At 43.9% G+C, this 23,936-nt stretch overlaps 1 protein-coding gene across 3 annotated transcripts in view; it reads left to right on the forward strand.

The window, feature by feature from the left end:
- Window positions 1-10,213, forward strand: part of Slc4a8 (solute carrier family 4 member 8) — a 77,163-nt gene extending 66,950 nt beyond the window's left edge. For all 3 annotated transcript variants that reach the window (XM_074083406.1, XM_074083407.1, XM_074083408.1), the window contains 3 exons: window positions 1,968-2,056; window positions 3,566-3,661; window positions 4,901-10,213. In XM_074083406.1, coding sequence (XP_073939507.1) covers window positions 1,968-2,056; window positions 3,566-3,661; window positions 4,901-4,913 — 198 coding nt within the window. In that variant the 3' untranslated portion in view covers window positions 4,914-10,213. The remainder of the gene's footprint in view (window positions 1-1,967; window positions 2,057-3,565; window positions 3,662-4,900) is intronic.
- Window positions 10,214-23,936: the final 13,723 nt, after the last annotated feature.

The raw sequence follows: 23,936 nt of genomic DNA on the forward strand, positions 1-23,936 counted from the left end.
TCTGTGGCCCAGAAACTCTTGATTTTAAAATTTATCCTAAGGAAATAAAAGTGATGTAAATAAAAGGTCTTACTTATGCTTATATAAAATGACAACTACATAAAAGGAAAATTAGAGCAAGCGTGTTAGAATTGAATTTGATGCAGCAGTTTAAAAATCAAATTTTAAAGCTATGTGGACATGTTGATGACAGTTTATGTGTAAAACAGAATATAAAATGGAGTATTTAGTAAAAATCTAAGTTTTACTAAAAATTTTGTAATTTTTTTTACCTGTACATTTATACACACAAATTAGAAAAATAACAGAAGAAAATAGACCAAAATACTCATTGCGCTTCTGTTTGTCTCTCTGAGCAGTAGGAATGTAAGTTTCAAATTTTATTTATTTCCTTCTTTCTTTCAAGTATTTATGCATACTTATTGTGGTGTCACTTTCTAAAACCAGTGGTGCTACTTTTTAAGATGGGAAAGACCAAGGAATAGCAGGTTTGAGAGGAAAATCAAGCCATCTCTTTGGTGCTAAGTTCAAGATGGCGGGAAGACATTTTACTCATTTAAAAAAATTTCTGACGTAAGCGTGTATTTGTTAATACGTGCATTACTTTGCAAAATTGTTTATTTTTAAATTTTATTTTACCGTTTTTTACATTTACTTACATGTGCATACATTATTTAGGCCACCTCCCTCCCCAACCCCTGTAAAATTATTTTAAAAGATAGATGAAATGAAAATGAAAAAGATGAAGACCTGATTTCAAAATTTTACCACCTCCATACGCCCCCATTTCTGTTTATTTCTTATGTTCTCCTCAAGTCCTTAACACAGTTTTCATACAAGTGTTGTAATTGTCTATTTTTGTGTGTGTATCTGTATCTACGTATATATAATGTATATGCATATGCTGATTTTTTCCTCAACTTGATTCCACAAGATTTGCTTTTCTATGTCTACATAATAATCATATCTATTGTTTAATGAATGCAGAATATTCTATAGTATTATTTAATAACTTAAACATTTTCCCTTTGTTAAAATGTTTAGTTATTTTAGGTTTTATTATTATGTTACTTTAAGCATCTCTGTACATACATTTTTCTAATTTCCTTTGAATTAGTGACTAGGGTTTGAACTCAGGGCCATGCTAAGCAGGTGCTCTACCACTTGAGTCAGACCTCCACCCCTTTTAGCTTTTAATATTTTTCAAATAGGGTCTCACATTTATGCCTGGGTCAGCCTAGACCAGACCCTCCTATTTATGCCTCTTGCATAGCTGGGATGACAGGCACACCCACCATGCTCAGGTTTTTTGTTTTTGTTTTTGTTTCTTTTTGGCAGTACTGTGGTTCAAACTCATGGCCTGGTGCTCGTTAGGCAGGTGCTCTACCACTTGAGCCACATCCCCAGGCCTGTGGAACATTTAAACATACACAAAAGTAGAGTAAATGTCAGTGTTTATATTTCCTCAATTGCCTTATTATTTTTAACAACTTGTTTATTTGTGTTGGGATTTAAAGATGGTCTGTATATTATAACTGGTTGATATCTTTCTTAAATCTCATTAAAAGTTCACTTTCAATTTTTTTGTTGCTGTTGTTGTTGAGGAAACTGGGTCCTTGACCCAGGTCCTCTAGGACCTGGTCCTCTAGGTCCTTGACCTAGAGGGTTTCTCAGCCTCTAGGTAGATCTTGCTAAATGTCTTCCTTGGCGTCATTTAACATGCTCTTCTTCCCCGTATATTTTCAATATATTGGTCATTGGATCTAGAGACTCATATTCAGGTTTTTTAAAAATACTTTTCCGTATATATTAATATTTGTTTATCTCTGTGATGAGTCAGTCCTGTGAAAGAACCCAATTATACTCTTCTGTGAATGTGAGAGAAAATTGGGTAGGAATTATGGTGGTAGAAGAACGGGCTCATGATCTTACATGTCCATGTATAATAATGTCTCTTTTTCTTCCAGGAGGCTGAGAAAATGTTAGAACTAGGGGGTGACAAGTTCTCCCTAGAAAGCAGGAAGTTACTAAGTCCTGGGAAGAACAACAGTTTCCGGTAATGCTCTCAAAATACCAAGGAGTTTGGGCTTTCTCTAAACATTCTGGCTTTGGTGGGGATGTTGTTACGAATACAGTTAAGCACCCCGCCTTCCGGTTGGGTCCTTTGGAAACACCTTCCCATTTCACTGTGTACTGAATGCCTGATGTGGGCCCAGCACTCTGCCAGTGCTGACTCTTTTGAGAAAAGAGGCAGGAGCCACTGTGCTGAGTGCTTTCCTCTGCCAGGACCCGGCAAGGTTTGCTTGTGTTTTCTCTGTCAGTCTTTACAACAGTCATCTGAGGTAAGTCTCATATCACTTTTGTACAGGTGGGGAAACTGAGGCTTGGAGAGTTTAATCACTTGCTCAAGGTTACAGTACTGCTAAATAGGAAGATTAATATTGGAACCCTGCTCTTTCTGTTCAGACCAGTGCTTCTGCCTTTCTTTGTCACCTTCCAAAAGATGAATATTTCCAGAGAGTTCCAGCTTGTTGGCATAAAATTCCTACACTTGGGCCTGCCTTTGGGAATAAGCAGAGACAGCCTGTATAAACCTTGTTCGTGCACCTCTAGCCCAGGGAGCTAAGGGAGACCTGAGCTAGGAGCACAAAAATGCCTTATGCTATTGATTTTAGCCCCTTTTTCTACCAAACCTATTGCTTACCACAAACCACAGGAAACTAGAATGGTTCATCTTGGTTTTGCTTCTCATTTCTTGTTTCTGCTTTGGAAGAGGCACACACAGGCTAAAGGAGCTTAAAGGCCAAGTGGGCCAGAAAAAGAAGTAAACAGGGCATCTGTGTTTTCTAGATCTGGAGAACTGACTGCTGAGTCATTGGACTGGTTGTGATTTATACTGTGGAGTAAATTAGAAAAATCTTTTTTGGTAGTACTGGGATTTGAATTCTGGTCTTCCTCCTTGTTAGGCTGATCCAAGCATAAAGCTAGACCCTATGTGAAAAATACTTAAAGCAAAAAGGACTGGGGGCATGGCTTAAGTGGTAAAGCATCAAAGTGTAAGTCCCTGAGTTCAACCTCCAGTGTTACCAAAAAAAGAAACAAACAAAGAAAGAAAATGTTATTAATCTCTTTTGCTGTGATAGATAGGATAATAAAGCATGAAGGTTCTTTGTAAAGTACAAATGGAAAAGATGGGGTTATGTAAATGAGAAGGTAAATGGGAGTGCCTGACACAGCAAGAGGTCAGCAATTCCTGGCGCTTTAGTATTAGCTCCATAGCCTCATCAACATCGCCAGTGAGCTCTTTTGGAGGACTAGCCATCACCTGGGACTTCCTAGGTGCTGGGGATTACAGAGAGGTATCACGGTGCCAGCCATTTTGGCTTTTTCTAATCCGACGTTAGCGACTAAAGGAAGAATGACTAGACTCCATTTGATTCTAGAGTGCTATTAGCTGAGCTCCCTCAGACCAATCTTTTCCCTTATGGTGGGGTAGTGGTCGTTACAGACTGAGACATGTACTTTACTTATGCCTGACATTCACTGTCCTAAGCATTTATTTCAGATGTGATCCCTCTGAGATTAATATATCTGATGAAATGCCTAAAACCACAGTCTGGAAAGCTCTCAGTATGAATTCTGGAACTACAAAGGAAAAAAGGTAAGGAGAACTATAACTTTTGATTTTAGTTTACTTCTGGCTCTTGAAAATGGCAACAATGTTGAAGGTAAAATTTATTTTACTTGTCAGATTGAATTTATCTAACAAATAGCACTTTTAGGACTGTTGCTAACCTCACAAGAATAGCTATAAACCTAATAGAAATAGAAATAAAAATGGTTTCTAAATATTTGAGGTGTCCATATACTTAGGTCCAAAGTCAAGGTGAATTATTTTGGAATGTAAATTTGCTTTATCTGTTTAGTTCCCTTAATTCTCTTCTAGTTCTCATTTCAAAATGTGAAGGTCTCTGAGGGTACTGCAATCACACAAACTGGAGAATCGCTAAGTCTTATCAGTGCTGTCAACACAAACAAACAATATTGATAGTGTTGTTACAGATTAATTTATTTGACCTAGATTCCATAATGAGAATTTAGCCAAGTGCAGATTTTGAAATATCAAATTAGTTAGTTTTCTTATTCCTCAAACTAAATGCTATATACATTTGATACTAGCATAGGTAAGTTTTAAGCAAGTTAGTGAAGAAAATGGAAGGATTTGAGGCAGCTTTGCCTTCAGTGAGGTAGACTATGTGACTAAATTACTTGAATTTAGTCCAAACACCATTTAAGTAGATAACAGAAGGCGAAATCTCAGTTTTCTTTTTTTTTTTTAAAGCTAGGAATCAGAAAACCTGGTCCTGCTCTTAATTTCATGTATAACTTAGCATACCACTGTTTCTGGCACGCACACGTGTGTGTGTTTGTGTGTGTGTGTGTGTGTGTGTGTGTGTGTGGTGCGGGGATGAATGCAGGGCCTTGCATATGTTAGGCAAGCATTCTACCACTGAATTACATCCTCAGCCCCTGGCATTCCGTTTACTCAGCAGTAAAATGGGAATAATAATAAGGCTGTTCTGAGAAAAAGCTGAAGTGCTTTGAAAAGTCACAGCCACCAGTGGGTGGTAGTGGTGGGTTATTTCTCTGTCGAATGGGTTAAAATAAATCTGTGCTGAATGTGTGTGAAATATAGAATCTTGTTTCCTTCAGAGGAAAATCCAGGCAGCTGTCGAAATGTATAACGCACATGGTTATTTTTAGCTGAGAGCTAGTCTACTTGTAAATGAACTTAAAATATAGCTAGATCCAAATTGTGGTGACATCTTCAAAGTATTGTGTTAAAAGCAGGAATGAATCATGTATTCCCTTTTTGTCTCATTGTAACACTTTTATTCAGTCTCTTCAACTGAGAGTCTTTGCTGGGATGGAAGATATGGGCCATGAGGTGCCTCCAGGAAGTTCTGTTACAGAGAAAATGGTGAGTCTCTCAGAGAAGAAGCAAGACCAAGTTTGGCCCCATCCTTGGTCATCTCAAAGCCATTCCGAAGCATTCCGTGCATTGGCGGGCATCAGCTATCCCCATTCCAGCAGTCACCAGATGTGAATGTGGAAGCAGAAGACCACCTCCTGTTGGTACTTCTCCTCTTCCTTATTTCTCTTCAGATCTGCCACCATTAAAGAACCAGCTTCCCGTTTTTCAGACATTTTCTCTGAAACCCTCTGCTGGCCTGCTGAGCCACATGGATTCACTCTGCCATGGAGGATTCCTTCATGAGTTCCCTCTTCTTAAAGGATGGCCCGGGGGAGTATCAGAAAAACAGAGAGAAAGGGAAGGCTTTCAAGGCCTGTTGGTATCTTCAGGCTCCTAGGCAGCCTGCACTGCACCTTGGTTCGATTGCCTGCCTAGATGGGGGATGCTGGTCAGACCCAGAGGCTTTCAGGAAGGTGAGCCATCTGGCATTGCCAGTGCCCACCATGGCCAGGAAAATGCCTCTGACCTTGGGAGGGAAGAATCATTATCACTCCCTCGCAGCAGTCTGCGCAACTCAGTGAGACCCTTTGAAGACACAGGGCCAAGGGGAGTACTGGAGTTGTTTAGCTTATTTAGGAAGAGGCTCAGGGAGAAATCAGAAATGATGAGGATGAGCAGCTTCTTCTGGGTTTCATTGAGGGTAGAGTAAGAGAACTAGCCTAACTTGCTACAGAAAGGATTCGTTTAGATACCAGGAAGGACTTCCTATCTTGAACAGGAATCTGTTCACAGCATCTGTTTTCTAGATGTCTAAGGAAGGTTTTGATAACAGTTTGTGAATAGAAAGGAGGATATGGTGTTTTTACTGGCCATTTTGTGAGACTGTTTGATGTCTTGTTGCTGCTCTTGAGGATATGTTCTGATTCCACCCTGGAGAGATCTAAGTGCTTACGTACTGTCTCCTTAGCTGCCTTAGTAGTGACCATTATCAGTTCAGTGGACCAAAACCATCTCTAGCCATGGTGGTTTCTTCACCATAATGGATTTCTCTTGGTTGACAGAAGTTCTGGTTCTCAGAAATAAAAAGTCACATGGGGAAATAAACTGTAAGTGGTGAAGTCAATTTGTGGTTTAGTTTAAAACTATATTTACGGTTTTTCTTTTCTATATTGCAGTGAATGTCAAGGGTTTGGGTTCCAGTATATATAAACCTTCCCTTCCTTTGTGTGCAGAATGTGACTGGCAAGCCCATTAGCAACCAGAGAATCCAGGCTTATCAATTTTTCATTCTGGACAGTCTAGATGCAGTGGGAGAATCCCTTAGTGTGCTTTCCTTTCATAGATGAAGAGTTGGCTGCAATCACTTTTTGAGTTTTGCATTCCTTGGACTCTTAGAATATATTCATGTATTCTAGTCTTACTCTAAAGACCTTTGAGGTTGAAGGAATCTGCATTTTCCCTACATTTACCTATCTCTTAGGACCACAGTCATTTTAATGCAGAGATAATCTTCAAGATATTTAACAACTGTACAGAACAGGTACCAGCCACTCAAAGTGGGTGCCTGCTGTAAACAAGCAGCATGCATCGTTGCACCAGTGCCTATTGGCTGAACATCATGCTGCCTTCAAATACCCGAATGACATTCTCTGAACTGTGTGTATTGGGGGTGTTGTCTGATTTCTACTAACAAGGCTGTTTTAAGGATTACACTGGCTTTCTTGTATATGGTGCAGACAGGATCAGGCATGTTTCTTTGAAATATATGGCCATTAAAATCTTTGTGAGCTGAAGCTTCACACTTTATTACTTTAGGACAAATCTAATAATTGTACCTTTTTACCTACCTAATTTGGAAGAATTAAAAGGCAGCCTATCAGTAGGAAAATCTTTTTTGCTGACTTTTCCCTCTCTGTGGCTGCTTTCTTGAGCTTGCCTCTTTTTCATAATTTTTTTTTTCCTGAGAACATACCCCTTCTTGCTCCATCTTGCTCCTCCAATATTTTTCTGCCACCCCTGTATAGGAAGGTTGGTGAGTACTTCACTTGTTTTCCTAGCTTCAGTGTACTTATAAGGAATGTGACAAGGAAGAGCCCACCTGCAAGGAAGCCATGACAGTATCACTCCAGAAAATGTCCCTCCTAATACACTGATATCTTGTGTATGCTGAGCTCCTGGAGAGTAGGTACCTGCCTTTGTTAACACTGTGCAGTGCAGTTGCAAGGCCACATACATGCTTCTGATTCCTTCTCCAGACACACGCTCCCCCCCCCACCCCCGTCATTGCACCTAAGAATTGTTAGACATTTTGGAAGGCTGTGCCCAACCTTTTAGGCCGTTAGATTTTTCTAAACAATAGGCAGCCTTCTTTCTGCTTCATCTAATTGTAGGAACCATTCCCTACTCTTACTTTCTGCTCTTTCCCAGATCCCACCAAACACTTAGGTCTGTGGCCAGTGACCATGGTAGCACAGTAAAGCTGGGCAGTGTTTGGGGTAAGATACCGGGAATGAAAGTGAAGCATTAGTGGTACATATGCATATATGTATACCAACAAATGAGAATTTGGCCACAAGTTTTCATTACTACTATTAAACTTTTGTATACCTAGCTGTGGGAACATTAAAAAAAAAAAAGTGGTCATTCTTCCATACAGGCAATTCCCATCTCAGATGTCTGACAGAATAGCTTGAAGACAAATACAGGAAGATAGATCTATGGAAAAAGGCATTTAAGTTCAATACAAAAGAGAAGCTGCTTTAGGAGTAGAAAGCAAGGCAAGCTGTGAGTGATTTTCATGCCCACATTACATGGGCCAGAGAAGTCTTCCTCTTTCATGACAAGGGGAGATTTCAGGCACAGCTTGAGTATTGGCAGGCCAGTTCCCTGACAGGCTGGTGCTATAGACATAGGGGAGGGAGGCCAGAGCCAGGGACTTATAAAAGTAATGGTAAGTGGAATCTTGATTCTACCGGAAAAGATCTGGAGTTGCTAAGTAGATGGGTTGCTTTCTGGTCGTGACTTTTAGAGAAAGGTTAGTGTAGAGAAAAGGTAAAGACCAGAGAAAATGTACTGTGGTGTTGCCAAATGTGTTCCATTGCATAAAACACATTTGTAGCTGGCTATGATTTCTAACTTCTGAGGGATTGTTAGGAGAGCTAGTTTTTACCACACAGTCCCTATCCCCATCTCCCTATTCATAGAAAATTGCTTTGAGGTAGGGGGAAAATGAACCATATTTTTCCAAAAGACTAGGAGAATACTCATTTCCCTTTGCTTTTAAGTTACTCATAAATGTTTGATAAAAATCTGGTATGTTCTAAAGTCAGGGCTTAGTTAATAGCTCAGGCTATGATCTTCAGTAGTCTGTGGTTTGGGTAGTCTGTTGTTTCTGGTCATCCAAAAAAGACAGTTCTGAATCCTACTTTATTTTCCACCCACTCTCTAGATTTCCTTCTGGAAGTAATTCTCTCTGCATCTTCTCTGTTGATTTCATTGTCGGGATTCTGCATCTCAGGTTTTCCTGAAGCATAGGAGCAGTGTTCATCCCAGGGCCTCTGGATTTTTTTTTTTAAATCAGCATTAGAAACATTATCCAGAATGTTCTCTTAACTAGTTTATCAGTGTCTTTGAAGCTCTTTTTCAAAAGAGATAGTACCTAGGACTTTTAATACAGTTTTCTTTGCCGGTTTCTCACTGCATCTTTCTCATTCTTCTCAGGTTTCCAAGCCACATCCTAGTAGGGTATCCAAAGCCCCTGCATTGGATGTTTTCTACCTTTTTGACTTTGTTTTAGTAGTAGCCATTGGGCCTCCCATAAAGTACAAATCCTTTGAGCAGATCCTGGCTTGCCAAATGAGATATTATCCAAGTTCTCTCCCTTTTATTATCTCAGCTTTCTAAGCACCTTCTCCTTCAGCCTTTTCCTTTTTCGAGATCTACTTGCAGGGAAGAAGTCCTAAAGAAATTTAAGACCTTAGCCAGAGGTCCCCACACCACCAAGCTGGGGTGACAAGAGCAATGAGGAGGTTCAGTTCTGGGGCTTCTCAGAAAAAGGATTTTATGGTTATGTTCCTTATTTATGGTGAGGGAATAATGATTCTCAAAAACTCAGGCTTTTCCACCTTTCAGTATAAACAAAAAAAGACATTCAAAAGCCAAATAGAAGCAATTTTTCTCCTACACCAATTTGTCACTGTTCTTGGTGCCCCTGGTATCTTAACATTGTAGAGCACAGGCCCAGACTTAGTTATTTTTTTTGTCAGAAAGGAGGATAATTTTCATAACCAAAAGAGGTGTGAAGTAAGTATATCACTGCTTGAAGTGTGAAAAGAGGAAAGGAGTATTACATGAACCTTTTCAATAGAATTCAGGAAGTAGAATGATTCATCCACAGACATAATTTTTTTTAGGAGATTCTGTGCTCAAAGGGAATGGAATGGTTTTTGATCCTTCTGAAGAGAAAAGGAATAACATTTTTCTTAAATCTAACCCATTTTCAGCATTGGAGAATACAGAACTTCTCTTCTAACTGGTGACATTAATGTTTCCTGAGAGGGGGAACCCACCCACCCACAATACTTTTCTGAGTGCAGCAGAAATCAGTGAGATTGGGCTTTTCTTAGCAGGTTTGCAGTTGACTTCAACATGCAGGATCTTCACATGTGCAATAATGTAGGAAACAGAAGCACCAAACTGAATGTGCAATTACTTCTTTTGTAAAAGAAGCCAAAATCCTCCCTCTCCCTCCTTTCTCCCATAGCCACTCCTCCGAGATGATAAACTCCCTCTTGTTTCTCTGTGTCTGTCTGCCTGTCTGTCTGTCTAATTGGTCAGAAATGGCTGCCCTTCCAGGCTAATGTTGTCAGATGGAGAGCAGAGCAACCTTCCCACGGAAGGGTACAACTTGAGGTGCTGGTACATTTCCCTTGTTTTCTATGTTTCTCTTTCTAGTAGGTCTCATGTAGAGATAGAGATATTTTTGTTTTAGAGATTCCAAAGTATATATTTTTAGTGTAAGAAATGTACCCTCTGCACACTCCATGGTGTAAATAGATTTGGGAACAAATGTGTCATTGTGATAATCCCATAGCAATTTGTGGTAGAGATAAGACCCTTTTTTGATCTGTGTCTGTGACTCAGGGCAGGTAATTGTGACAGTGTATCTCCTAGACCTCTGCCTGCCCAGACTTGTGTGTGCTCACCTCAGCAGGTGACAAATAAAGCGTGTATAAACCATTTGTGCTTGTGCTGTTCTTTGAGGCTGAGTCTTGGGGCTGAGATGATGCTGAGCAGGTCCAGAATTTACAGAGAAGGGTCGTGAAGATGGGCAAACCAAAAGTGAGTTGGTGTCTGCTGAGAGTGCCATAGCAGGGATGTGCATACCTCCTCAGTGCAATCCTGAACAGAGTCCTTGGGGAGGGACCAGGCTGGGAAGGAGGCCATTAAGGCCCTTTCTTAGGGGACAACAGGAAAAGAAAGTCCTTTTGGAGATAACACCCAGACTGTTGAAAACACTTGCTAGTGTCTCAGTTCTCTCCATTGTCTCAAAATGCAGATTTTTAAATCTGCTGGCATTCCAGAGCTGATTTCTTCCTCCTTAGTCCCATTGTTGGAGGGTTTGAAGAAAAGGGGAAGAAGCAGGGAAGCATTGGAGTAAGAGTAGAGTGCCGGCGTGGAGAGAGGTTGGGGAGAACCAGGGAAGTAAACCTTACTGAGTCACAATGTGTCCCCTGTCAGGTGTGGTGGCTTGTCATCCCAGCTACTCTGGATTGTGGTTTCAAGGCCAGCCCCAGCAAAGTTAGGGAAACCTATCTCAAAAACAAAATACAAACAAAAGAAGTGGAGGTTGGTTCAAGTAGTAGTTATTTTTCTTTTATGTGTCCAACTCCTCAACAGTATGCACATTGTATCCTTTGCCTTACAGAGAGTTGTTCTTCTATTGCATTGCATAGTTTGCAGTATTGGAAAGCTGATCTTGTTGGACACAGCCAGTGTTGATACCTTGGGCTTCAGAGGGGTGTCACTGGTGGTCAGAGAGGGCATTGATCATTCCCACATCCAGGGTTGTTAAGGATTCCCTTAATTGATACATTCAAAGTGCTTATGACAGCACCTGACTCAAAGTAAACACCTACTAAGCAAAAACAAAAGAATTGGAAGCAGGTAGTTCCTAGGTTAGTTAATTCAGCAGTAATTACATCAGAGGTCTGGTCAGCTTCTTTGCATGTCTCTCAGTTTTGCCTCACAGTTACAAGCTGGCTCCTAAAGAACCAGGCATTACATTAGACAGCATAACTTCCAATTGCAGGAAAGGATGAGGGACCTTTTTCCAGCTTCTCCCTCTGTCTCTCTCAGATAAGGAAAAGTTATTTCCCAGAAGCACCACACACACACACACACACACACACGCACACATGTCATTGGTCAGAAATGAATGACATACCCATCTCTGGAGATGGGCAAAGAAGAATGGATGGGATTATCATGTTTGGCTTGGACCAATTAAGCTTTGTCCTCTAGGATTGGGCCCATCTTCCTTGACCATATTGCTGCCCCCATATCTGTACAAAATCAGCATTCTATTGGTGAAGGATAAGAAGTTGCAAGTGACTAAATATCTTAAGTGTCTGCCAGTGAACCTGAACCTCAGAGCATCCTGCAGAGCTGGAGCCAGGCTGTAGAGGGCCATGAACCTGAGCAGCAGCAATGCAGGGGGTCAAGGAACTTTGCTGAAGGTCAGTGGCTCTCCACTTTAGATCCCCCCAAGGAGAAAGATGGTTCTCCATCTCCACCTTACCTGAGATTTCTATCTGACTAATGCCCAGTTCCTGCTTTTCATCAATCCAACTGACTGTGGGGGTGAGCGCAGGTGCCAGTGTTTGTTAAGTGCTTTCGAGATGATTCTTCTGCACAGGGTTGAACCATCAGCTGCTATAATGCTTTACCTTTGCCTTGGCTCAGTGCCTGTGTGTCTGCTTCACCTCCAACCATCTCATTCTCACCCACTCTGTGATGCCCCCCTGCGTTAGAGCTCTTGCCTAGACTCTCACAGCTTTAACCACCTCCAGACTCTCAGCTTCAGCCCCTGTTGCTCACAGCTCCACTGTACCTCCAAAATGATTCCCAGATGGAGAATGTGGTCCCTGTTCATCATTGCTCAGCAGGTCAAACTGTAGATCCCTGACAGCAGGGAGCAGAGGCCTCTGGGTTTAGAGCCACCCTTGGGCCAAGTGGAGAAGAGTTAGGGTCATGTGGTAAAGAATATGACTGCTGAGGGATGTTCCTTCAGCAGGAACTGTGACCTGTCAGTTTCCCTTAGAAGGAGGCACAGAATGATGTCTAGTTATCTCAGTTATGCCAAAGGCTGTCCTCTAGGTTACAAACCTAGATACAAATTTATCCCTTTCACCTTTGGTTGTGTTGAATTGCAGGGTCACACAGGCACACACTTGCAAGGTATTACACGGCTCCCTTGCCAGAGCACTGTATGATCTCATTTATCTTGGGATGTCAGGGCTCATAAATGGAAAGAGGCACATTACTGTCCTGTCAGGAGGCTGAGGGCACACAGTGGAGCCCTCGGAAGAGGAAGTGTATATAACCATAAATCAGGAGCAAGCCTGCATGAGTTCAAGTCCCAGCTCTACTTCTACAACTAGATGACCTTCAGCAGTTTACTTCGGCTGTGTCTCAGTTTCTTCACTTGAAAATGAGAATGATAATACCACCTACTTTACAGGGTCAGTGTCCCCTGTGCCTCCTCCAGCCTCCACTCACAACAGGTCCTCCTTCTTCCCCCTCCCCCACTCCCACATTGGGTTTGCAGCTGTGTGATGGAGTGGATCCCTAGAATCCACACTAGGGGAAAGGCACTGTGAGCACTGTACTTCTTTCTGTTCTTAGGCCTCCCGGTCTAAGCATGTTCTACAGTCAGCTTTTACCTAAGCCTTTCACATGGAGTTAAGAAGTGTTGCCTAGTAGTAAGATCACCAGTACTTCATTTGCTATATACAGAGAGAAGTGGGAGGGGTGTTTCCAAATACCGCCACCCCCAAAAAAAAGCTACCTTCTCAGAAACTGCACAATGAGGTGTCATCACCTGACTTCCCTAATAGCCACAATAGGTGAGGAGGACATGCCCAGGCTTCACTACCCAGACAAAACGGTTGTCTGGCAACTAGGAACTGTGATTTTAACACTGATTTTTGGGCCCACTTGATTTTAAGGACCCCCATGCCATGCCATGCTTTAACAGTCCAATCATCTCTAGCTTCATTGTCAAAAGCACCTTGGGTACGTCATTACCTGCTGTGCAGGACTGAAGCACTTGACCTAGAGAACCATTACCAACAGTGGCTAGCATCTATTGTGGGCTGCACTTGACGGGTGTTCTCTGGCCAGCCTTCACAATACATGCCACAGGGAGTGTTCCTTCTCCAGATGAGGAAAACTGATGTTTAAGAGAATGGCATCAGCTTGAAGTCCACACAGCTGGTGAGTATTTGCACCAACAGTAGTATCATCTGTCCAAATCTGCCGACTCCAGAAAGTTCCAAACTATGGGGTTTCATCTACACACCTGATGTATACTGAAAAGTAAAAGGACATAGTGAAAAACAAAACATAAAAGAAATGTGAAATTGGAGAACATACCAGCTCCATTTCTTGTAAATAGCAAGAGAAGGCAAGCAATCAAATGAGAACTCAAATTCCTATTCTGGAACAATCCAACCAATTCAGATGGTGTAATGTGTTCCCAAAAGCATTTGTTGGATGTGGCAGGTAAGCAACCATTTTTTAAATGAATGGCCAAGGGAAGTGGTGACTGCCCCTAATAATCCCGAAAAACCCAAGCACTCATCAGGACTCATCATTCAGACTCAAAAGAACTCAAGAGGTGATCTTGGTAACCTAAGGCAATAATTGTTGATGGCTAAATTGTCACATCATAATCCATTGCATCACTCTCTACAGTCTCACTGTGCCTGGCAGTGGCAGACCACACAATGAGTACTGTGGTCTGTTCAGAGGCTCTTGAAAAGACAGAGAAGCCCCAAGTGTGCCCTTAGAAAGGAAAACGAGGAGGAGACTCAGGGAAGCCAGGCTGGTCTTACCCTCTGCAGAACTATGCAGGATGGTGGGGGTGGGGGGAAGGAGTTCTCAGAGGACCTGCAATTGGACTGATTCAAAATAAGACAGCATGTGCAAATCACTGTAGTGAGCACGGTGGACGTTGTGGAGTGACGAGAGGATCGTTTCAGAGCCAGGCAAGCCTCCAAAGAGGAGATGCAATTAGAGGAGGGAAAGAAGAGCCATGGACTGGGGCCCAGATGCAGGAGCGTTAATGGAATGTTCTGACAATATTGTGGCCACTGGTTCACTTGCAGTTAAGGGTTTTGTATAAGAAGCAATTGTACGTAAAGTTGGAGATAAAGAAAAGAAGACCTTAAATGCCAGGTTAAGGCATGAGGGCTAACCTGCAAGGGAATATGGATGCTGTGGAATGCTTTGACATTTTGGAAACATTCATCTTGTGTCAGTGAGGAAGAACTGCAAAAGAGAAAGGCTTGAGACAGCTGGGTCAGGTCCAGAAAATAGGGGTGATAGGGCGGGAGGGCAGATGAAGGAGACACAGGAAAGAAAGAGTAGGTCTGGATCCAATGAGCAATGGAGGTGGGTGACATAGGTGGAGTGTCTTGCTCAGCAGTGGGCATGACACAGAGAGCTAGAACTAGAACCTGAGAAACAGCACACCAGTGTCACCTATCCAAGAGAAAAGCTAAAATGGAAAATAGAGTGAACTCGTCTGACAGAACCCCAAAGGACATACCAGGGTCAACTTGTCTCCTGGGGGACAGATTTTTTTTCTTTTTCTTTCTTTTTAATGTTTTTGTTGTTTTAAAGTTATAAACACATTAACTGTACAAATTAATAGGGTTCATTGTGATATTTCCATCCATGCATACATTAAATATTGACATATCCATCCACCTTTCTACGGGGAGGCAGTTTTGGACATGATAGAGGACCTCATAATCAATACTGTGCAACAATGGAATCTGCCTTGGGACAGCCTTGCCCAGTGCTGGGGATGCCAGGATGCCCCAGGTGTGGGAGAGTGGACTGCAGGGTTCACGACTGCAACAAAGATAGGGAGGGCGATGCAGACAGACAGCGTCATCTGTGAGCAGGCTGAGAGATGGGAGGGTGGTGATGAGGGAGTGGGTGGGGAACAGATGTCTGAGCCTAGAAGAGGGAGCAAATGGGTGTGGGGAAGAGAGAGTGGAACGAGGCTGTCTGCATCTGAGACAGAACAGGTGGGTGAAGGCCTCAGCACTGCAAGTTGACATCACTCTGGACTGGGTCTTTTGGTGACATGTGACCCAGGTTTCATGGGTCTAGGTTAAAAAAATAGCATTCCACAAGATCACAGGAAGGTATTTCCCTGCTCCTGCCTGCTATTGTAGGGCCTCCTGACCCTCTTAAAAGCCCCCAGGGCTGAATCATGTCTGCTCGTAAGCATGGTATCCTTAATGACAGCTGATCCATCTCAGGCTCCAGTTCCAACTCTCTATGTGTCACACCCACTGCTGAGCAACACCCTGCTGCTGCCACCGCCTCTGCCACCCACTGCTGTGCCAGTCCACTCTGCACTGGGTGAACACCCCTGTGTGCTGATAACTTCGACTCACAGGGGCCCTCAGCACAGCAATGTCCAGTTGCAAGGGTCAGGAACCTTTTCTGTCAGGGGATTTCCCAAACTAAGTTGCTTTGCTTCCTCAGTGTGCCAAAGGGACGGCACTGATTACAAGGTAGCAATTGCCTGCAAGGCCCTGTCCCACAAAAGGGACTGAACAGCGTGACTCCTACTGCTAATTCCCCAGCCTGGTCCAATCAGATGTGGCTAATGCCAAGGTCACATGAGCAGCGGAGGCAGTGAGAGGGAGGTGCTGATGAGGGGGGATGTGGTTTTGTTCCTGGGAGAAGGTGTGGGTAGGACAGGCAGTGAGTAGCATCTCTAATGTAAAAAGCTGCCATACTCTTGAGTGCCCAGTACGTCCTAAGTACTGCACCAAGGACTTAATGCATCATTCATTTAACTCCCACAACTCTTTGAGACTGTGATTTTTTTTATAGGTGTAGAAACAGAGGTTAAAAATTAAGTAATTTTTTTCCTGATGATGTACAGCGAGAAAATGCAGAGTTAGGATTCAAACCTAGGTCTTTCTGAGTCAAAGGCACATTCTCACTCAAGTTCACATCATTATTCTGACTGCACTTGTTCAACTGGTCCAGTTTTCTAGGCCGAAAAGACTACTTTGAGAGCTGAGTGATTTGATTTGGTTGTTTATTAAACCAACAAAGACTGATAGAGTACTTCTGCTGTGCCACGCACTGTCGCCCATGCTTGGTATATACTCTGGTGAACAGCTCACATGGGGCATCAAGTCTGGAAGGGGGCAATAGAAGTGAATACAAGTTGAGGAGGAGGCTTGCCTACTGATGGAGAGATCTCTTGTCACATGACCCTGGCCAGTGGGAAGTCAAGAGAGTCCATTCTGGTTGTGTGGCTGACTCTACTCATCACTAGCCCACGTCCTTCTCTGGGCTCCAGTTTCCTTGTTAGTACAAATGAGGGGTTACCTTTAGATGGCTTCTAAGCTCCCTCCAATGCTAACATTTCCTGACTCTGTAATGAGGGCAGGAATCAGTTACCATTATCAACTCTGGGCCTTAGATATGGTGAGCCAGGAGCCACAGAGGTGTGACAACCCTGGAAGAATGGACAAAATCCTATTCAGGGAATCAGGTTTTGGGGAGTTGAGGCATTCAGAAGAGTCTAGACAAGTTGGAGTCTGGACTCCAGCAGGTGAGAACTTGAAGCAGTGGCAGCAGGGGGAAAATATCCTAGGCCCTCAGGAACCCTGTCAGGGGCAAGACTGTGCCCATGACTCTGTGTGGTTGCCTGACTTTTCTATATTGACGTTGTTAAAGTTCAAAGCAAAGGGTTCAAGATCTCTAATCCCTTGTTTGGAGAACACAGCTTCATCATGTTATCACTGGGTTCACTCAGCTTTGAGTTATTGGAAAAATCTAAGCAGAGGGAACCTACATTTTGTCACTGCAGAGAGAACCACACCCCCAGACAACACTATGACCCTGTAAATCACTGGGACTGGAGTCTTAATCCCATTGTCAAGTTCTAACTGGGAAGGGTGGAAGTGAGCACCATAAGGGGAAGAGGGACCTGTCTGGTGTCCCAATCAGCCTGTCATCATCTCCATGACAAATACCTCACTTCTGATACCTCACTCAGCACCTGCTCTGAGCAGGGAATGAAAGAAGTTGTCTACCTGCCTCTGGTTCCATACTTCCCACTGGACTACTCTCACACAACCCTCCTCTACATCTCCTCATGCTCAGACAGACATCAAGATGTGTCATGCATCAGGGAACTCCATGGGGCCTCGTTCTCTTCAACTCCCAGCTCCACGTGTCCCCTAGGTCCTGCTCACGTTGATTTTCAAAGTGCCTGCCCAGCAAGGCCACCAGCTACCCTCTGCCTGCTACTCCTGCGTCCATAGGTAATTGGAAAACGAGGTGCATGACTTCTTTTGGGTTAAACAGAATTTCAGTAAATCAAACCTTTAATGGAGTACTGTGTAGTAGGTAAATTATTTTATAGAGGAGACACTGAAGCTCAGAGATGCTAAGTAATTTTCCCAAAGTCACATAGCTATACAGTGGCAGGGCCGCCTTCACAGCCTTGCCTCTTTCCCACTACATTAATTTATCTCCCAGAGCCTCCAGAGGAGGCTTGCTTACTTAAGCTTTTTAAATTCAGGTTCTATATCTTATATTAGGAAAACAGCTACATTTTTCATTATCCAGATATACAGCTATTCATAACGGTAAGCATGCTTTCCCCCACTCTGTATTCCACTCCTTCCCTGCTTTCTGCCAGGTAGGCGCTGTGCTCTCCCAGGAGGAGGTTCTCACCATCCCCATCCCAGGTCCTGAGGGCCATGGGCTGCCTCAGATGGGGAAAGGCCCAAGGTACTCAGCCACAAAACGCATCCAGAAGAGCCAGTGCCTTGTGATGGGAAGCACACCTTTGAGCCAGAATCATGGTCAAAGCTCTTGGGACCCTAGGATGGGACCCAGGGGCCTGTCCTTCCCCTCTGCTTTGCCTGGGCCCTCTGGGTCAAAAGCACTGCATACCCCAGAGAGCAGCTCCGCTTCCATTCAACTGGGTCTGAATGGAGACAAGGGAAAGGCCTAACTCTTTCTTCACAGCAGCTTTCTATAAACAGCATCTTACTTGATTCTTGAAAATGAGGGCAAGTAGGTTTCCTTTTAGAGATTAAGAGTCTTCAGGGCCAGCACACCAGTCAATGCTGTATGACTCAAAGTTACACAAACTGCTGGGAGAATTCAGAGGCTGTTAGCCTTTCACCGATCCATCCTCTCTTGAAGGACTCATTTGCTTAGGCCAGGCCCACCAGGAAAAACTCACTTTTGGTTAACTTAGAGCCAACTGACAATGGGCTCCTGAAAAGTCTCCTCTCTCCATCACCTTGCACACTTGGTTCCAACCAAGCTCAGGAAGAGGTCATTAGACCAAAGGGTGGGTACCAGATAATGGATGTCATCAAGAAGTCTTTACAGAGATGGCATTTGGTATACACCTGTAATCCCATGTTATGTGGGAGTCAGAGATAAGTGGATCCCAGCTGGAGGCCAACCCTGGAGTAAAAGCTTAAGACCCTACTTTAAAAATAACTAAAGGAAAAAAGGGCTGGAGCATGACTCAAGTACTTTAGGGTGGGGGGGCATGGCTCAAGTAGTAGAGTGCCTGCCTAGCAAATGCAAAGCACAGTATGCCTCCCACCCAAAAAAAAGCCCCTTGTACTGCAGTAGGTCATGGTTTGGGACCTCTTGGGTCTGGGTTGAGTAGAGATGCTCAAGTATCCTTGAACAAGATCTCCAGCTCCCTGCAGACTGACCTCTGCCCACTCCTACCAAATCAGATTCCTTGTCAGCCACCAGGACTTGACCAGAACTTTTACCAAGAAGCATGATTTTTCTGCAGGCCAGAGGAAGCAACACAAGGCTGGCTGGGCTGGGGCCTCCTCTAGACATCACAACACTAAGAAGGATGAGGGCTCCCAAATCTGACCGGTTCAACGCTTTTTATGTACCCCTATTAGTACAGTGTACTTCAAGATACTCTAATATATACTTGAAAAGAGATTCTAAAATTTAGAAAACCTGTGTCCAGACTCTGGGGAGACCCCTCCCACATATACCAGCAGTTCATTAGATAGCAACACCCCCTTCCCTATTGAGATTCCTACCAACAGGGAAGAGGGGAGAGGTCCTGTCCATTTTTGAGCATTCTCAGGACTACCCTTTTTTCCTCCATCACCCAGATGAGCAAAGATGAGGCCTGGCCTCCAACCGCTACTGAGTCTTCTCCCTGCTGCCTCCACTCCCCACCCAGCCTTATCCTGGCTCTGCCACTCGCCAGCGGTGTGACCCACCCTGAGAGGTACCAATTTCCTTTGCAAAAAGAAGATGTTAAATTTTATTGCACTTGTAGTCCTTCATTTTACCATTATCAACTTAGGATCTATTTGAAATTACTTTGCTACAATGCAATGGACACATTACATATTTACTGTTTATTTTAGGATGCATAAATATCAGACAGATGGCTTTCGCAGAGAAAATGGTTCTCTGTGCTCAACCCACAAGCATTTATTGCTGATGCTGAGCTGAGAAACACAGTGATGTGAGGGTCAGAGTCTGTGATAGTGGCCCTGTCAAACGACACAGCCATCTCAGGAAGGATTGGGTGAGGGTAGGTGCTGGAAACCATGACAAGGAAGTCTGTTTGCCTGGTTCCCTTGTTCTTAGGAACCCAGCATTAAGATGAGGCCCACCCCTTTCTCATTCCTCATTCCAACTAGTTCTGGGCTACTTTCCAAAGCCTTACCGTCACTGTAGAGCCCTTCCTGGGAGCACAGGTTGCCAGGAGATTCTGAAAACCACTGCAGTGGAAGAGCCACAACTGGGTCTTGCCTGCCTCCTGGGACTGAAATGCTTAGAGTGGCTCAAGTTTGCCAAATCTCCTTTGGGTTTAGTTTGGGGAGGAGAATGGAGGCAGGGCTGCCTCTACTGCCTTGGGGTTTCCCAGGGCCTCTCTGTGTCTCATGTGGGCTGTACACATGGACTTGGCAAGCTGTGTGTTAACAGGGCTGTGTTTGGATGGAGGAAGGGGCACCTGTGGGCTAGTGTGATCCTGGGTTTCTCCAGCTCCTGTGGTTCCATCTGCCACCCCCTGGGCTGTCCTTCCTGCCTGTGTCATTGTTCCTTTTCTCTTCTTTCCTTCTGAAATGTGACTGGGACCTCTTGATCTGCCCTTGGCACTTTCTCTTGAACTCTTACTTCAGTCTTTGTTTCTACCCCAGCTTCCCTCTCAGAGTTCAGGCTCTCTGATTACCGGAGCCAAGCATCTGCATACTTGCACAAGCCTGGCCTCAGTGAAAACAAAACGCCAGAAGCATTCTCAGGAAAGCTTCTTAACGTGGGGAAGTGTGCTCACCAAACAAGGGCTCCCTGAGGATCAGTGAGGAAGAGACCAGGAATCCACATTCCTGGGGCAGGAGGGAGAAAGCACTGAAGCTGGACAGGGCTCTGGTGGCAGGATTGGGGACATCACAGTGGCAGTGAGTTCATGTCTGTAGGCCTGGGACAATGTCTGGCATACAGCCGGGCTATGTGTTTGGCAAATCCTTATGGCTCCATCATTGATATCCCTGGTTGCTACTTATCTCAGAAGGCAGCCTTGCTCTATGCACATACCTGGTACCTCAGATGAGCACAGGAACTGCCAGGTCCACTTGCTGTGGGTTCAAAGGTCAGGGCGGCGTATAGGAGAAGGAGCTTTCTCATCACACCTTTATCATCTTCACTCATCTCTTCCCTGCCTGCTCTTCGAATAGACCTTTTTAATATATATGTGAAATACGCTTCAGGTATTTAATAACCATTCTTGGACTAGATCTTTATCTCAGAGGAATCTTTCACATGCCAAAGTCTGAGAACTGGCCTGAAACTAGACTAGAACCTCAACTTCTCGAAGACAGGACCTGTGTCTATCACACCCATTTTTGCATTTCCAGGATAGCACTGCAGCCAGCACACAGTAGATGCTTTTTAACTTTGTTAAATGAACATATGGCCTCACCCTGAGGTGGAGCATTCTGCAAATTTTTCCTAACTAGGTACCGTGACATTTGAGGAGAAGTCAGATCAACACTGTAGATTAATTCAGAATGGTCCATACTGAGGGTCTGTTCAGGAAAATACAATAAACATAATAAATAAGACAATAAATGCTGTGACAAAAAGAAGTTGGACTATAGGATTACACCTGTAATCCCAGCTACTTGGGAGGTGGAGATCAGAAGGATCACAGTTCCAGGCCAGCCCAGGTAAAAAGTTCAAGAGATCCCATCTCATCTAATTAAAACTGGCTGTGGTGGCACTCACTTGTCATCCCAGCTACATGGGAAGCATAAATAGGAGGATCTCATTCCAGGCTGACCTGGGCATAAACTCTACTTAAAAAATAACTAAAGCAAAAAGGGTTGATGGCATGGCTCAAGTGGCAAACACAAGGCCCTGAGTTCAAATCCCAGTACTGTCCCTGCCACCCCTACTTCCAAATAATAGAACAGGTACAAGGGATTGTGAGTTCTGGGCAGATGGGACCCTTTGAGAAGGTTTGATGGAGGGGAGGGGTTGGTCATATGGGTTCCTGCTTCAGAAGTTCTCTGGTGGACCCAGCAGCCCTCAAGCATTGGGCTGTGTTTTTCATTCTTCATGAACACCAGAAGCACTTAGAGAGCTTGTGAAAAAAAGCAGAGTTCCAGACCCCATCGGGGAGGGAGGGGTTTGATACTGTACCAAGCACTTCAGTGAGCTGATGCTGGAGCTCTGGGAAATCCACTTGAGACACTCCATTAGGCAGCCTGAAATCAATGAGCAGTCCTCTCTCGAAGAACTCACTCTTGGCGATCACACAGGGGGCATCTGGCTCCAGCAATGCTTTTTGGAGCATTTCTCTGCCATTAACACATCCGTGGAGAATGCCAGTTTCTGAATTGAGAATTAGCTGAGAGTAGAGAACCCCCAGGGGATAGATTTTGAGGAGATAGGGCAGGAGGGTGAGATGACAGAGATGTTGCCTCTGCAGGAAGAAACCTAGGTTCCCAGGAACAGCAGGGGAAATGCTGAGAGAAAAGCAGAAAAGGCATCTGATGAAAAGGTAAGAGATGCTGAATCTTCCTAGTCCCACCCAGGAGGCTCTGCCTGAAGGACAAAGTCTTTGGTCATGGAGAGACTGGCTAAATAGGAAAGGACTTGGAGAATGGCAAATACTGTCTACACTGCACCCAGCTTGTCCCAGCTTCACAGCTCTGTGTGTTCACACAGAGCCCATGAAATATGAGCTCCTGGAGCCACTTTGCCCAAATGAAACAAGAACTGGAAGTGCCTGTGAGCTTCTGTCCCCCTGGCAGTCACAGTTAGCAAGGAATAGGAGTACAAAGCCCTGAGTGCCTTTGCCCTGAATGTTCCAGAGCTCCGCTAGAAATCAACATCTTCCCTGTTCTGCTTTAGTCGCTTCCTTTAGGATTTTCCTGGCATATTTCTTTAGTAAACCACTTGTGCATAAATCTTTGCCTCATCTGGCCTAAGACAGAGAGCTAATTCAAGCTCCAAGCAACCTGGACCCTGGCTCACAGTTCTTTGGAGAAATGAGTTGAACCTGTCTCCATAGCAACTCAGAGACACATCCATCCACCCTTCCCCAGCCTGAACCACCCAAACCTGTGGGATTGGCTTCTCTACAGAGGGGATGTTAATGCTTATGGAGAGGTGGAACCTGGGCTGGTGGCACCAGGCTTCATGCTGCCCTGGCCTATGGGAAACTGATGGAAAATGCAAATTTATTGCCAATTCTAGGCAAAACCAAAGGTGAAAATCTGGAGTCCAAATGTGGGGTTAGTAAGTTCAAAATTCACAGAGAGTTCTTACCCTTCTTGGTACACCTAGAAAGCTTTTCCAACAGTGGGAGATGCGCAGAGACCCATGTGACACTTGACTAAAGAACTGGACTTTCCTTCCCGTCTTTACTCAGCCTGCCCTCTACTGGAGCAATTAATGAACAGCAACTGGTTCTAAGGGAAGGAAGAGGAGCAAGAGGGGACTCCAAACCCCCCTCAAATCCTACTCATCCTTTAGGGTTCAACTTAAAAGTCCCACCTCCAGAAAGCCTGCTCTGATCCCTGCAGCTTGAAGCAAGTTTTTTGGGTGTTTTTTTTTTTTTTTTAACCCTGAGCTTTTCATCTGCACCTCCCTAATGGTACTGCCTGTTTTATGCCATGGTAATATATTATATAAATGATTTCCCCAGCCAATTTGTAAGCTCCCATGGGAAAAAGATACTTCAAAAAAATTTTACTCTCAAAGGATTTTGCACCTGCTTAGAGATGTCTCGTACAAATAAGCCCTAAATTCATATCACTGAAGTGAGTCTTTTGAATTCAAATGTTGTATCTCTAAAAAGGCCTAATTTAAATGTAAATATTCAAAGATGTAAACAAATTGCCTGGACAGTGAGTCATTAACCATTTAAGACATTGGCACATTAGCAGAGCCCAGAGCTCAGAGAGCTGGACAATGCTTTTACGTGGCAAAGAAAGATAAGAAAAGGAAGAAGGGTAAAGAATAAAGAGCAAGAGTGTTGAACATAAGAGCATCTTGAAGACAGCCCATACCTGTAATTCTAGCTACTTTATCTACTTGGGAGGCTGTGGTTGGGAGAATCAAGGTTCAAGGTCAACCCAGACAACTAGATCATGGGACCCCATCTCCAAAATAACCAGAG

Source organism: Castor canadensis, chromosome 8 (assembly GCF_047511655.1).
Source record: "Castor canadensis chromosome 8, mCasCan1.hap1v2, whole genome shotgun sequence".
Taxonomy (NCBI): domain Eukaryota; kingdom Metazoa; phylum Chordata; class Mammalia; order Rodentia; family Castoridae; genus Castor; species Castor canadensis.